At 39.3% G+C, this 14,757-nt stretch overlaps 1 protein-coding gene across 1 annotated transcript; it reads left to right on the top strand.

Moving 5' to 3' along the window:
• Nucleotides 1–325: 325 nt before the first annotated feature.
• LOC308136069 (ras-related and estrogen-regulated growth inhibitor-like protein) lies at nt 326–14,089 on the top strand. Its single transcript, XM_080504281.1, has 5 exons — nt 326–457; nt 4,765–4,821; nt 5,483–5,556; nt 7,890–8,038; nt 10,017–14,089. The coding sequence occupies exons 1-5, from the start codon at nt 406–408 to the stop codon at nt 10,300–10,302; spliced, it is 618 nt and encodes a 205-aa protein (XP_080360407.1). The 5' UTR covers nt 326–405; the 3' UTR covers nt 10,303–14,089.
• The last annotated feature ends 668 nt before the right edge of the window (nt 14,090–14,757 follow it).

Raw genomic sequence — 14,757 nt, 5'->3', positions numbered from 1 at the left:
GGAAAAGAGGAAAACAGACTGAGGTGAAGAGGAGGGGAGCAAGGTAGTGAGAGAGAGTGCTATGGTGGATGACATAGAGCGAGAGAGAGAGAGAGAGAGAGAGAGAGAGAGAGAGAGAGAGAAAACAGAAAAGAGAGGTGCGAGAGAGAGAATAAGAGTTCCTGGCACACAGAAGAAGGGGAGAGGAGGGAGAAGGGAGGGGAGGGGGTTGTTTTCCACCCTCTCTTCTCCCACTGCCTCTAAAAAGTGAAACAGCTCTTTGAAGGGGGGGGGCAGTCCTGTACTTACCATCCACCCTGCCCGGACCATAAGGAGTATTCAGTGTGCCGACGCTAACCCAAATAGCAGACACAACACAGAGCAGCAGCCAGGGAGCCAGCTGAGGAGCTGTGACACAACGCAGGCATGAACGACATCAAGCTGGCCCTGCTGGGAGGTCAGGGGGCTGGGAAGTCAGGTGAGTGGCTCGAGGTGCTGACTTTCATTTCATACATACTCACATGGACAATGACAACTGCAAGAGCTGAGTGGACAGGGCGTCTCACTCTGAAGAGAACTTCCCAGATGAGAAGTCAGTAGAGGGACCAAACGGAGGAAATCTGTCTCATACCTTAGAAATGGTGAAAAATCTATTTTAGTTTTAGTGAAAAATCTTTTCAGTTGATTCTGATTTGTTGAAATGCTGTAATCTTAACTCATATGTTTTCATTTTTTCTATGATTTATTTATTATGAATAGGATTGAATATATCCTATATTCAATCCTCAATATATATATATATATATATATATATATATATATATATATATATATATATATATATATATATATATATATATATATATATATATATATATATATATATATATATATATATATATATATATAAATGGAATTGTCCACATTGACAAAACATTAATTTACCTTCTAATTAATTTATCTGGTGCTTCAAATGTGCCAGGGTTGTGGAGACACTTAAGTTCAACACAATTTTAGATGAGACACTGATAGAAGTTATTCTTTGAGAAGTTCAGGTCAGACAATTAGTTTTTATACTTTCACACTGGGATAAAAGTGGGTAAAATGTAAAATGCAGTCTATAGTGCTATACGACATGTGTTTTGGGAGGCCTTAATATTATTCTGCATGGATGTTTGATATCATTGTCATCTGATTTTTTCAGTTTACTGTGTAAACATCTGTACATGTGGCTCCTTCAGTGGGTTTTATTAAGGGCATATAGACGGTCTGAGCCCTTCAGTTGATTTCCACAGAATGCGGCCGATTAAAATTGTATTATCGGCTAAATTCACTTGCTCTTGTCAGTTCTTCTAAATCCCTTAGATATGGGAGAATAGAGCTTAACTGCCTTCCTGAGACAGATCAGTAAGCTGTTATCAACAATATAGATATGAACTTCATAGACAGTTGAATTTTCTCATGGTAACAATAATTACTGTTTGATTGTGAGAGTTTCACCAATAATATATTATTAACTGTATCTAACGATCACGTTTAATGGTGCCTCCATAGATTATTTCACAAGGCTGTTTCAATGTTAATAGATCATGTGTGCTGGTATTTATTTATTGTTTTTTTTTTTTACTTTTAGAACATCTGTGCGGTGTTGTTTTTCCTTTCTTGTAAAACAAATGTTTCACATCAAAGCAACTTAATTGCTTAGACAAAGATATACTACTAACTACTACTACTACGATTGAACTAATTCATGTAATAAACCTGTTTTTGTGTGTGTGTTTTAACTTGGTTATGAAAACACAATGAAACAGAAATGAGATATTTTGGGCCTATTTTTGCATCTATTGCTCTTTTACCCAATTATCAAACAGAAGAACGGATCCCAGCTGACTGGGTGAAAGCAGCCGACACCACTGATATTGTGACGTAGGACGAACACGAGACAGACAATCTCACACACTCACAACCACACCTTCGGGCAATTCACTAATTAACCTCAAATATGCGTTTCTGGACTGTGGAGGAAACTGGAGTGCCGAGAGAGAATTTGTGCGAACGCAGGGAGAACGTGCAAACTCCTCCCAGGAGCGCTCATGTTGTGATGATGCTGTTTGGACACGACCTTGATGGTACAAGACCGTCTTCCTGTTCTTGACGTTGAACAAACAAACTTTCCACTGCCAGCTTTCAGGCTTGAATTACATAACCGGACAGAAAAAAAAAGAACAAGCAAAGAACAATGAAATATTGGCTTAATTTAACATGACATTACGGAAATTATGTAACCATTAGAAAGTATCTTCCCCTCTTAGGGTTGAACTTTTCTCTCTTCAAGGCTGAAAAAGGAAAAAAAAAAAACAACATTTAATATTAGAACCTCGTGTGTTATTGAGAATATCTAAGTGAGAAAGATGATCTGATTGCCATAAGGCACAAATTATTAAAACAAGGTTACTTTCTTTCCACCTTTTATGGTTTCAGAGAGAGGATAATGAAACAGGCCCTCTAGCAAAAGTTCACCCAACCTGCATGCTCAGGATTTACAAACACCTTCATTGGCAAGGAGCAGCGCTTCAATTTTAACTCTGGAAGCAGCAAAGAGTTTCTCCGTGTTTGTTTTCGGGGGATTAATCCTAAACTATTCCCCTCAGAGAAATCATGAGCGATTCTTGAACACACAAAGCCTTAGAGCTCTTTGTCCAGATTTTTGCACAATGTTAAAGACCTTTAGGATTGAAACCCTCAACTAGATTGTTCTAGATTTTCTCCATTTTTGTTTTCAAGGTATTTATTATTATTATTATTATTATTATTATTATTATTATTATTATTTATAATAATAATAATAATAATAATTATTATTATTATTATTATTGTTATTATTATTATTATTATTATTTATTATTATTATTATTATTATTGTTATTATTATTATTACCATCATCATCATCATCATCATCATCATCATCATCATTATTATCATCACCATCATCATTATTATTATTATTATTATTATTATTATTATTATTATTATTATTATTATTATTATTATTATTATTATTATTATTATTATTATTATTTACAGATCAGTGATCATTGTTCCCATTGTTCACTGGTATTAAACAAATTCCATCGCTCCCTCTGGCAGAAAAATGTTCTGGCTCAAGGGAACACAATCCCAAGGCATGATCAATTCGTGTTGGAACTGAAGTGTTGGAAAATATTTGTTTTCATGAAATCCTGCACCTTTTGTTCCTCTTCCAAACATACCTTGGCCTACCACAGTCCAAAGCAAAGTTAGATTCTAGTTACTTAGTAACTTACTTATGGTGTTTGACTTGTTAAGTTTCCTACTAAAACACTTGTGATGAGGATGGCGACTATTTTTGCTCTGTTGATTAACTGCAAGAGTTTAATTTAGAAATATCATGAGGGGTTTTCTTGTTGTCGGGACCTCATATATAAACATACACATAAACAGATTTTCAGCAACTTTCTTGATTGCAAACCTACAAAACAGCTTTTCAATATGTTTCTTTGCGCCACCTCCTGCTACGTTGATTTTATTGTTGACAGGTATTTTGGGAAGTCCTTGAGGATTTCTTTCAAATCTAAAAAATATATTTTCAAATGTGTGCAGGAGTTCAGATACGATACTGGTTCACTCTTTTTCCCACCTTAAATGGATCAAAAGTAGCCAGTAATGCATGTCTGCTATGTGAGATATTTAGATCCGTGCCATTTAAAGGTCACCACCCATTCTGCTCCCTGAACCAGTAACAGTATCCAAACCTTGATTGAAGAAATCCTAACCTGCTGCTCAGCCTTTCATGTGATTGGGCTGATCGTTGTTCACACATGTTGTTTTGACTGCGCTGTGTCTCCAGCGGTTTATTATTTTTTTAAAGGACTTTAAACAGATTCTCAGTGTCCATATCCTAAATCTGCGAGGCCAGACACATTCCAGGATGTGTTTTTAAACCGTAGTTAAGAAAAAAAAAATGCTGTCGAAGCAACGGGAGGGGGGAAGGGGGGGGTTTACAGGAATCCCCTGTTGCATGTATGCTGTTTCTGTGGCGGTGTTGAAGACTCCACCGGCTCTCTACTGTATTCCAGATTCATAAAACAATGGGACGTCTCCATTCTCACTGGCAGACAGCGATGTGGAGCTGTTACTGTGGAGATCCCGTCGCCTCGGGAAGCCGCATGTCTGTCTGATGAACATGTTTTCAACTCCGCTTGTTGCTCCCAGTGCCTGCCTCCTTGTTTTGGGGGGTTGAGTGAGAAGATGGCCCCATTAGGATGTCTATTGAGCTGAAGTCCTGCGTGCTGAATGCTTTGTGTTTTCCAGGGTTCATGCATGAGCAACTTGCTGTACGGATCCATATTTGCGTGTCCCAATTGCCAGAGTGTATCCTCAGTGGAAGAGGCCCTACCTACCGTTACCAACACAGTTCCTGAGTACAAGCGCTCAAAACTTCAGCCTTTAATTGAAAGTGATTATCTACAGGGCTCAAAACGAGTTCAGTCAATTTTATGTGCAGCTCACAGGGGGGGGGGGGGGGGTATAACCAGTCACTTTGCCAAATATGCACACAGACCTTCCAACAGAACCATGCAGCCACTTTCATGTGAGGCTATGGTTTCACTGTTCCAATCCCAGACACTGCTGGCATCGTGCTGTGCCTGTGGGGGTGAGCGAGGCCCTTTTTTTTGTGTGTGTGAGAAAGTGTAAATGATGCCATGATTCATTTAGCTGCTTTCCATTTCATCTGCTTCCTCCAGCTGTCCTTGTGCGGTTTCTGACCAGACGCTTCATCGGCGAATATGCCTCCAACGCCAGTAAGTGTTTCCAGATTTTGATGAAATGCTGTTTTGATGAGGGAGATTTTTTTGTAGTTGTTTTGTTTTGTTTTGGGTTTTTTTTTAAGAGAAAACTGTTAAAACAGTCGAACTGGAGGTGTTGAGATTTCACATTCATGAGCTTGACGGTGCAGTTTGTAAGATCGTAGAGTCGCCTTGTAATGCTGCTTTTGTTCGAGATGGTCAATTTTCAAGAGTTTCAACTATATTCGGACTTGCCCCGAGTCTGTGCCCACTACTCCATCTTTGTCTTGATAGATGTGACTCACTACACCATCTGGTGGTAAAAAGTGGCATTACAAGTCAGTAAGTTAGCTATGATTATATTACTCTATACATTAATACTACAAATTGCAGACAGTTCATAACATATCAAAACAGTTACTATAGGATGTTCTTACAAAAAAGTCTCTTTATTGTGGCTTTATGACTGTTTGCTCGTGATTGATGCTTGCAGTTCATGTTTGTATGGATGGCTATATCAGGTGTTGCTATGAAAGCCAATGTATTCTTCAATATTATTCATATTTCATCTGATGAAACATCACAATAAATCAAGATGTTCCAATATATAACAAAAACATACAAGATGATTCACGCAAAACAGTTTTTAACATGTGTTTTTAACTCTTCATCACAGACTCCTTGTACCACAAAAGGTTGTCAATCGATGGCAGGCAGCTGAACCTGGAAGTTTTTGATCCCTGCTCTCAGGTACAGCATCTCTTGAACACATCAAAACCTGTTTTCAGAACTTATATTTAAGAAAAAAAAGAAAAAAGAAGCAGAGCTGCAAAATGCAAATTTCCTGTTTTGGGTTCTTGTATTTCATCAGGAGGCCTGGAAATCTATTCAAATTGTTTTTGTTTTTTTTGCACTGTACTTAATGCATGGATGGCTCTGAGCAGTATTGAGTTAATCCGCCAAAAATCAAAGATGGATGAAAATGATATATTTTCAAGATGATACGCAGTAAAAACCACCCATGGAGAAAATACACTTTCCCGTCTTTAATTATTTCATTTGAGTAATGATTGTCATTAAGTAAAGGCCACGCCACAACCAACGATAATTCAGCCTTTATCCATCAGTGTCAATACAAACTGCTTGCAAACAGGGTTTTACAGTTTCAATAACTGGCTTGTTGTTTGGTTGCCGGGGGAATCTGCACTACATGTACCTGACCTTGGATGTGCAGTGGCCATATATTTACCTCTGGGCCGGCACGTGTGCAATCTGTACAGCACTTAAAGTTTGGAATCCGAAAGGTTTATGTGTGTATCCGAAGGCGATGTACGCCAAAGACTGTCTCTTTGAAGAAAGGAGCCGTATAACCTGCTTACCTCTACCCTTCACTGAGACTAAAGGCCGGAGAGGCCTTTTACTACAGATTTAGTATTTTATTGGAATACCCCGAGGCTCAGCAGAACAAGAGCTGCTCATTGTCTTTGTTGGTTATTGACTCAGTGTAACACCAGTCTCTCATAAGGAACACTGAGTCGATGTCCTGCCCTTCTGACCTCGACCGCATAAAGAAACTATGGAGTCAATAAAGAAGAAAGCTTTAAATGGGTTTTTACAGTGCTCAGACATGTCCTCAGGCCTCATGTCCTTATTGAGTCGCCTCAAGGTCACAAAAACATGCACGGGGTCACGCTCTCGCTTTGTATTTGGTGTGTTTTGACTTCCTTATTTTTTTTCCCAACCTGCCAGTCATGAAAAGAAAAGTGAAAAGAGAGGGAAAAAACCACAGTAGATTAAACCCATATCTTAACCTCAAGACGAATGAGGGGTCAGCGATCTGTGGCGGGAGAGCCACATGTGGATTTTTGGCCCTTCTTTAGTGACTCCCTGAAGCTTTCACAAACTTTAATGTAAATACAATTGTTTGTCTCAGTTTTATTCCAATTCAAGAGCAGTTATTATCAAAAATACTCATATGACTAAAAAAAGGTTTTGAATAAAAGCACAGCGACTAAATTGGGACAAATAGCTAAAATCACAGGAAATGGGAGAAAGAAAATGCACAATCAGCTTAAGAAAACCTAAACTGACAGGACATTTTAAAACAAAAAAGGCTTAAAAATGGAAGATGAAACATGCTATACTGCTTGATAATGTGACAAAATGGTTAAATACATAAAATCTCGAAATGATCACAAAATTGCTGATAAAGAAGAGTGAAACTGTTGAAATCAGGTACAAAAACAGCTAAAAATGAAACGTTTAACTGAAACCTGAATTGTAATTCAAACTTCATAAATGCAACATCAGACACTGTTTTTGTGAGTGCATCAGAACTATAAATGAAACTTTATGAGCTGTTTGCCTCATATTAAAAGTTAAACATGTTTTGCAGCTCCAGGTAAATTTGATTTGGCCGAAAGTCAAAATAATGTCTCTTATGACCATAAAGGTTGCAGACCCTTGACTGCAGGAATGACGAATGAATTTAACTATATGAGCTGATGGGAAAAGATTATATATCATCCAGCCACATGTAAAAGAAAATGAACTAATTTTCTAATCATTGAAAAATGGTGCTCTTTGCACAAGAGATTAAGATAATAGTTAAATAAATGTAAACGTATGAAGTTACATCTACAAATATACACTTACTGCTTCAACGCCCCCTTGTTATTTTGACGTATAAACAAAAAAACTCAATTAAACCCTGCAAATAAGAACAACAGTCCTAAATCTATTTGTAGAAGCTACATTGTTTTAACAGTTTCTATTTCCACAATAGTTTCAAACTGTATTTGGCCTGTCTCATATTTCCTCCACAACCCCCATGAGCCACCGGTCCAAATTCAATTTATATCATATCTCCAACCGCTTCACAATCAGAACAACATCACTTGAATTTAATTAAACCGGTCTGGACGGAGTCCAACACTATCAAACTGTGTAAAGCTCATTTTTATGAGTCGATGCACAAGCGCCGAATGACGGCGTCAGAAGCTGCCGGCTGCAGCTCTCTGTGAAAACGAAGCAGACGTATGACGGGAAGCCTGAATCGCATCTGCATGTGTTCTCCTTGGCAGGGGTCGGAGGCCAGGTGTATACTGGAGGAGCCTGTGGACTGGGCAGATGGCTTCGTGGTGGTGTACAACATCAGCGACCGCACGTCTTTCATCGACGCCAAAACCGTCCTGCGGGAGATTCGAGAGGCGCGCGTGGACAACTGCAAAGGGTCAGAAAAAAACGAAGGTTGAGACAAAGAGGAGCTTCAGTAGTTCCGCTAACGAGACACACAAACGCATCACCAAGTACTTTCTAGATTTTGTTTTTGTCACGTTACAAAATTTCATCCGGTTCATTTCAAGTGTCTCCAAATGAACCAATGAAACCATCCAGGTATCAAGAATTGATTATTTTATTTTACTTGTAGAAACAGCTGATGACAAGCAGGTCGAATGTTTTACTGCAGCTGAAGTGTTTACACACGATAAAGTATTTTCTCAATGACAATGCCGCGAATCAAACAACCAGAGAGTGGTTGTCCGAGTTTCACAAGGATCTTTATGCAGCTTTTGAGTTTGAGGAATGCTCGTAGTCGTGACTGGCCCAGACAAACCGATAAATGATTCATGATGACAAGTGAGGGATTCTCTGCGATCCTACAGGCGTCCTATTAAACTTGATGTGCAGGAAAGAAAAAAAAAAAAAAGGGCCATCCATATCAATCAAGCTGCCAGACCGGAGCCGAAGCACTCCGATCAGCGGGAGGGAGGGGACACGCGGCTCGTTGACAGCTATCTGAACACAGATGTCGCTATTATTACACCATATGTACTGAAGTGAAATACACATAAAGCCAAGAAATCAGAGTTTTCAGAATCAGTGGTATATAGTTGACTACCCAGTGCAAACTATTTGAAACTGCTTGGAGAGTACAAAGTAACACGAAAGGCGACTTTTCACAATTACAGTATCAAACCATGTTTGTTCTATTTATTATTGGAAAACTGGCCACCCTGATGCCCACAGACACCGTCTGGGTTATTACTGTCGCCAATGAAAGTTGGGGCAAAGGTTAAGGTCGTGAGTATTTATTTGTTGCTTGGTATTTTAACTTTTCACCAAAAAAAAAAAAATTTGCCAAAATTGCATGAAATTGTCAGGGATGATATGTCGTTATCCAACGATGGTTCCATTACATTTTGAGAGCGATTGAGTGAAAGATCTAAGTCAAGGTCACCAAATGGTCAAAAACATATTTTTGTCATAATGTGGTCAGCCTTAATTGGATTGATGTCACACCGACACCAACACGTCCAGTTTTCAATTCCCTATCCCCTGATATACCACGTGATGCAGTGACATCATCACCCTGGTAGGGGGGTCAAAGGTCAGGGGGGAGGGCGTCACATGGAAATTTTAAAATGTGTGTAGATTTGTGTCAAACAGTGATAATATGAAGCAATTTAAATGGCCGTGACAAATGATGGAATGGTGTGGTGGATCAAATAACCTTGTAATCCATTGGTTTCCATGGTGACAAATGTGACGTTGGTGAAGGTGTGCTAACTGTAGTTCCTCGTGTAAGAATATTTACTGTTGAGAAGTGATCTCACACAGGAAGGTGTGTTACATCAGAAGTGAAGCAAGTGAACAAACAAAATACAAACATAATTCCCAAATATGAGCCAAATCATGGAAAATCTCATTTAAATGAAAAAATAGAATACGACAAATGTTGCTGTATAAATGTTAGACCTGATCTCTGTGTCCACCGAGGACACACAAGGATTTGTCTTTAAACCTTTGACCCTATGGGATATTAATTTCTCTGCACTAATAATGAGCTGCTATTTTGAATTAATCAGCTAGTGTCGAGCATTTTTCTACAGGCATTGTTCAAGACAGAAAAAAAAGATGCAATTGGAACAATAATTTAAGCAAAAGGAAAATTGGACTAAATTATAAAAGTTCTACAATCTAGTTTGGAGTTGAACCAAATTAACCCGGATCAATTATTACTGCTTGTATGTTTTATTTAGTTTATTCTCAGACTTTAATGTGAAACGAAGGTTAACCCGGGAGGACGTCCTTCTCTTTCGCCGCTCTGGTTTCCCACGGCCATTCGAAATCACCCTGTGTTTGACCCCCGATCGACTGCAAAATTAAGACCGCGACAATTAAAGTGAAGCGTCGGTCCGTGTTTCCAGGGAGACGGACGTCCCCGTGTGCCTGGTGGGTAACAAGCAGGACCTGTGCCACGCCAGGCAGGTGCGTGAGGAGGAGGGCCGCTGCCTGGCGCAGGAGAACCGCTGCCACTTCCAGGAGGTCTCGGCGGCCGAGAGCTACCAGGACATCGCCAACCTCTTCACGCAGCTCATCCGGCAGGTGATGGACCACCTGAAGTACCGGGCCGACCGGCGGCGCTACAGCGGCTCCAAGTCCATGGCCAAGCTCATCAACAACGTGTTTGGCAAGAGGAGGAAGTCAGTGTGAGGAGAGAAGTGAAAGGGAAATGTTCCACGTGGGGTCACGGTGGAGAACAGATTCACCCACCGGGCTTAAAACTCCAGCAACATGGACGGTGGGCAAACACTTGGATGGTAATTATAGACCATCAGAATTAAAGGCAAACACAGAAATGGGTCAGTTACTAAGTCCGAGATCAGTTTTTGTTACTCCAAATCCTTCACAAACAAAAAACACTTGTTTAGGTTTGGTTAAAAAAAAGAAGAAAAAGTCCTGATCTTCCTGTTACAACTATATTTGTGATGTCAACATTACCCACCTAACAATTGTTGACTGTCGTCATCTTTCTGGGAACAAACTCAGTCCTTTGGATGCTGATCAGCCATTCTCATAATCTTCCTACACACACAAAGCTTGTTTTAGTCTCTTTCTTCTCGTCATCAGAAAACAATGAATAGCGTTTCTTTACCCCCTGTAGTTCTCAGTATGGCCACTAGAGGTTCACGACACGTTGAGTTTTTTTTCAGTGCTGCTAAAGAAAGTATCTGTCTGCTCATTTGAGGACGTACTGCATATATCATCAGCAGATTTTGCACTGCTCCTTTTCTTCAATTTAGTCTCATTTCCATTACAGGAAAGCACAAAAATAAAACAAAAACAAACCCAACAACAAAGAAAACATTTGAGCTCAAGCTTTATCTTTTTCCTCAGATTTTCTACATATATAAACTCCCATAACAAAGTGAATGATTCACTAACTAGACTATTTGGTTCCTCGTCAGCTATTGTATTTTTGCACAAACTGAATAAAAAGAAAAAGAAAAGCCCAGGACTAATCAGACAGGAAACCTGCGTATGCAAGCAACCTTTAATAAAGAAATCAAAAGTTCCTACATTTGGTGATGATTTTAGAGAGTCGTAAAGAGAGAGGGAGTTGCATAAATACAGCCTAAAAATACAAAGACTACGACTTAAGTCGAATAACAGTCTGAGTAAACAAGATTAAAGAGAAGTAATGAAACCACCCCGTGCCAACTTTGAATACTTTGCAGGTTTTCATGCCTCTTTCCAGGCATAGTTTTCTGTAATTTAGAAGGAGGGGAAAAAAAGGAAGATTTGAAACATACTGGGGAAATCAGCGTATCGTCCATCTCTCACTCATCAAGACTGCTCCTCCGTCCATCCTGAAGAGAGATATCACAACATGCCGACAGGCCAGACTGATTAGCTGCTGATGAGCCAGTGACACTGAAATCCGGCCAATTTCATCCTAAAACCAAATATTTGAGGTTGAGTTGCACACCACCGTCATCCTCCTTTCCATGAATGTGTCACCAACTGCTTGCCAGGACGGCTGCATGTTGAGTGAAGATGTCAACATTATGGATGTGATCCAGAGGAAATCACAGTCAAAGACTCTACTAAAACATGTATTTAAAAAATCAAACAAACTCTGGGTTCATTTTAGTGTAACATGCTTGTATTAGAGTGCTGTGTTGCCTGCAGCTTTTGTTTTTTTTTTTTATATAACAATGCACATAAGGGAAATTCCAGTTTTTAATGCATATTCCTGTAATAATTTTATAATTCTATATAAATATATATCTGCTTCATTTTCCAGAATAAACGACGTCATCTACTGTGCAATATACAACAAAACTGAGCACACAAGAGCGTAAATCATGTCAATTCGATTTTTGACCAAAGTCAAAAAATGACTTACCGGTAGTAAAAAATGTAAGGTTTGACTATTGAATTTAAAATGATGAGTTCATGTTTAAGAGCCGACCGGAGCTCTGCCTTCATTAGGAACATTCTTTTCCTCCATTTGATGACAGACTGGATCCTCCTGGCCACGGATGATAACAGTCCTGCTCAAATCTGTTGAGGAATTTTCTGCATTTCTTAACTGATACTTCTTTTCAGCAGCTCAAGGTTTTTTTTTTTTTTTGGGTGTGGGATAAATGCGTTTTCTTCTTTCCTTTCTCCTTAAATAGCTTTGAGATTTCTAAAAACATCTCATTCCTCACTGAGTGGGATTATCAGCGCTCCATCTGTGCCGTGATAAGAGTGTGAAGTCGGGGTTTTGAGACCCACCCAACTTTGGAAAACAGTTTTGTGCCAGTGAGAAATTTAAGCCTTTATTTGTCACATTTACACATACAGAATATTAGCATTCCTTTTCATCTCCACGTTCTTTTCTTGCTCGCACAATTTCCTCTCACTCAAGCGTCCACATCAATTAATATTTGCTCCGAGCTAAAAGCCTTTGCTCATTTGTATTTCCATAGCGCCACAATGAATTGTGTGAAAACAGCTATCCTTTGTGGATAATATGGTTGTTGTTCTTTTAACCTCCCGACCCCTGCTGCATCCCTCTTTCCCCACCATGCTGAGCCATGCTGAGCCATGCTGAGCCATGCTGCACCAGCTTCCTTTATTACACTAAAGTGCTCACTTTAATGCAGGGGTTTTCAGTGTGTGCTACTCTAATGCTTTGTCTTCAGCAAATATACATATGTATGTGGCAGGATTACTATTGCAACGACATATCATCAGTCAGGTTAAACTAACGTGTCTCACGACGGTCTAATCCCAGCTCACGTTCCCTATTATTGGGTGAACAAGCCAACGCTTGGTATATGAGCATATGTGGATTAGTGGTTTTCATCTGATATAACTGTCCTCTAGTCCACTTAGAATGAAATCAGTTTAAAAAATATAAATTGATTCCCCATATACTTGTTTTTAAAATCACGTTTTCTTCTCCAAAATCTCCCAAATGGTTCCGATGAGTGGCCCCCTCTGTTGCCCCTTATTCCACACTTTGAAAACCCCTGCTTCCGTTTTTATTGGCGTTTGTGTTGCACTGAAGTTCGACTTGACAGGGCAGTCCACACAACTGTATTACCACATTGGTTTCAACAGTTGACCCAACATCAATACAGCCAGTGTGACAATTTAATCACCATTCATATATTTTTTGGCATATTGCAATTGTTGTTATTTGGAAAATCACGATTGCAGTGCTTTCTTCCATTTCCCCCCTTTTGTGATCTGTCAAGCAGCGGTCAGTTGTCCGCACAGAGCTCCACTCTGGTTGGTTGTATTGGCTGCTGTGCATATTTTGTACACATCCACTGGTATGTGTAACATTTTTGTATTACGTTTATATGGCTACAAATATATTATAACTATACCAGCAAATGGCTTGAACCCAATGAAAAAAGCCTGTTATATCAATCATTATGGCATACAGAGAAAATGTACCACACATTATGAAAAAAAGTAAAGTCTCCTTTTCAGTGTTTTGTTGATGAATGTTCCTCTTGTAAATACTGTAAAAACATTGGTTGTTCCAGAGGAAATTAAAGTTAAACATTGCTTAATAAGACGGCTGTTTGACTCCTTCAGAGAGGGCTGCTGTTTCACTTTTGAGCTTAACTTTAATTAGATGACTGTGAGCGGAGGAATTTCTCTAAAGCCTCCTAAAAAAAAAAGAGGACTTCCCCATGTGTGTGTCGGCTATAAATAGCCAGAGTGGAGCCAAGAGAAGTGAGAAACACCATTAATGTGCCTGTTGTGATCGCTGAAAGAACCTGCAGTGCTCCATAAATCCACGAGATGGCGACACAGATAAGTAGAATGATGGCGTGACCTTTTGCATTGGATCGTGTAAAAAATTTAACCTGGACAATTTCATAAAGACACAAATACTCTCAATGGGGACAGTAACAAATGACACTTTGGTGAGTGTTTTTGAAAGCATCTAATTTGACACTTTTACACAATAGCAGACTATGCAAACCTTTTGATTTGCCAAAGACAATCCTATTTTTGACCTCTACCGCGTTTTATACATTTTATTGTTGGGGAAACGAATGTGCTTTTAACAGAAACACTTTCTACAGGTAAACTGACCGAAATAACTGAATGTGGTTGAAAAGCAGTTTTGTATTTGGGCTGGCTTGGCTGATGATTTTCTTTGTATTCAAATTAAAATACATTGTTGTGAACAGCGGCAGTAGAAGGTCAGAAGCTTCTATAAGGTGCCAGTTGAAGTCACAAGCATGATTTGGGACTGTGGGAGGAAACGGGAGCACCTGAAGCAAATCCACGCAGGAGCAACATGCAAACTCCAGACAGAAGGCGCTCGCCTTCAACCAAAACTGTGACCTTCTCACTATGAGGCAAACCACGACACTGCCGTGCAAGAATATCACGTTTCATTATTCATCAGTACCTTTGATGCATGAATTTATACTGAAACACGAAGTTGCAAAAACGTTGAGAAGCTGAAGACTGAAGAGTGAGAGAATCCAGGTTCTGGTTTCAACAGGAACGGCAACCAGCGCCAAAAAAGAACCAGTTGAATAGATAAACCATGTTGTATTTTACATTACTATCTAATGCTTTTTCATTTGTTGTCCTTTCACTTTATCCACTACATTCCAGATTGATGAAAGTATGCATTGGCTCCCT

The sequence above is a fragment of the Blennius ocellaris genome (genome assembly GCF_963422515.1).
Source record: "Blennius ocellaris genome assembly, chromosome: 11".
Lineage (NCBI taxonomy): Eukaryota > Metazoa > Chordata > Actinopteri > Blenniiformes > Blenniidae > Blennius > Blennius ocellaris.
This window is presented reverse-complemented; position numbering and strand designations above follow the sequence as displayed.

What these genes read in the sequence shown, in the direction of transcription:
- LOC308136069 (XM_080504281.1), top strand. Translation starts at nt 406, where the DNA reads ATGAACGACATCAAGCTGGCCCTGCTGGGAGGTCAGGGGGCTGGGAAG. An exon ending in CGAATATGCCTCCAACGCCA is followed by an intron (nt 4,822 to 5,482) that starts GTAAGTGTTTCC and finishes TCTTCATCACAG; the next exon opens with ACTCCTTGTACCACAAAAGG. An exon ending in CGCGTGGACAACTGCAAAGG is followed by an intron (nt 8,039 to 10,016) that starts GTCAGAAAAAAA and finishes CCGTGTTTCCAG; the next exon opens with GGAGACGGACGTCCCCGTGT.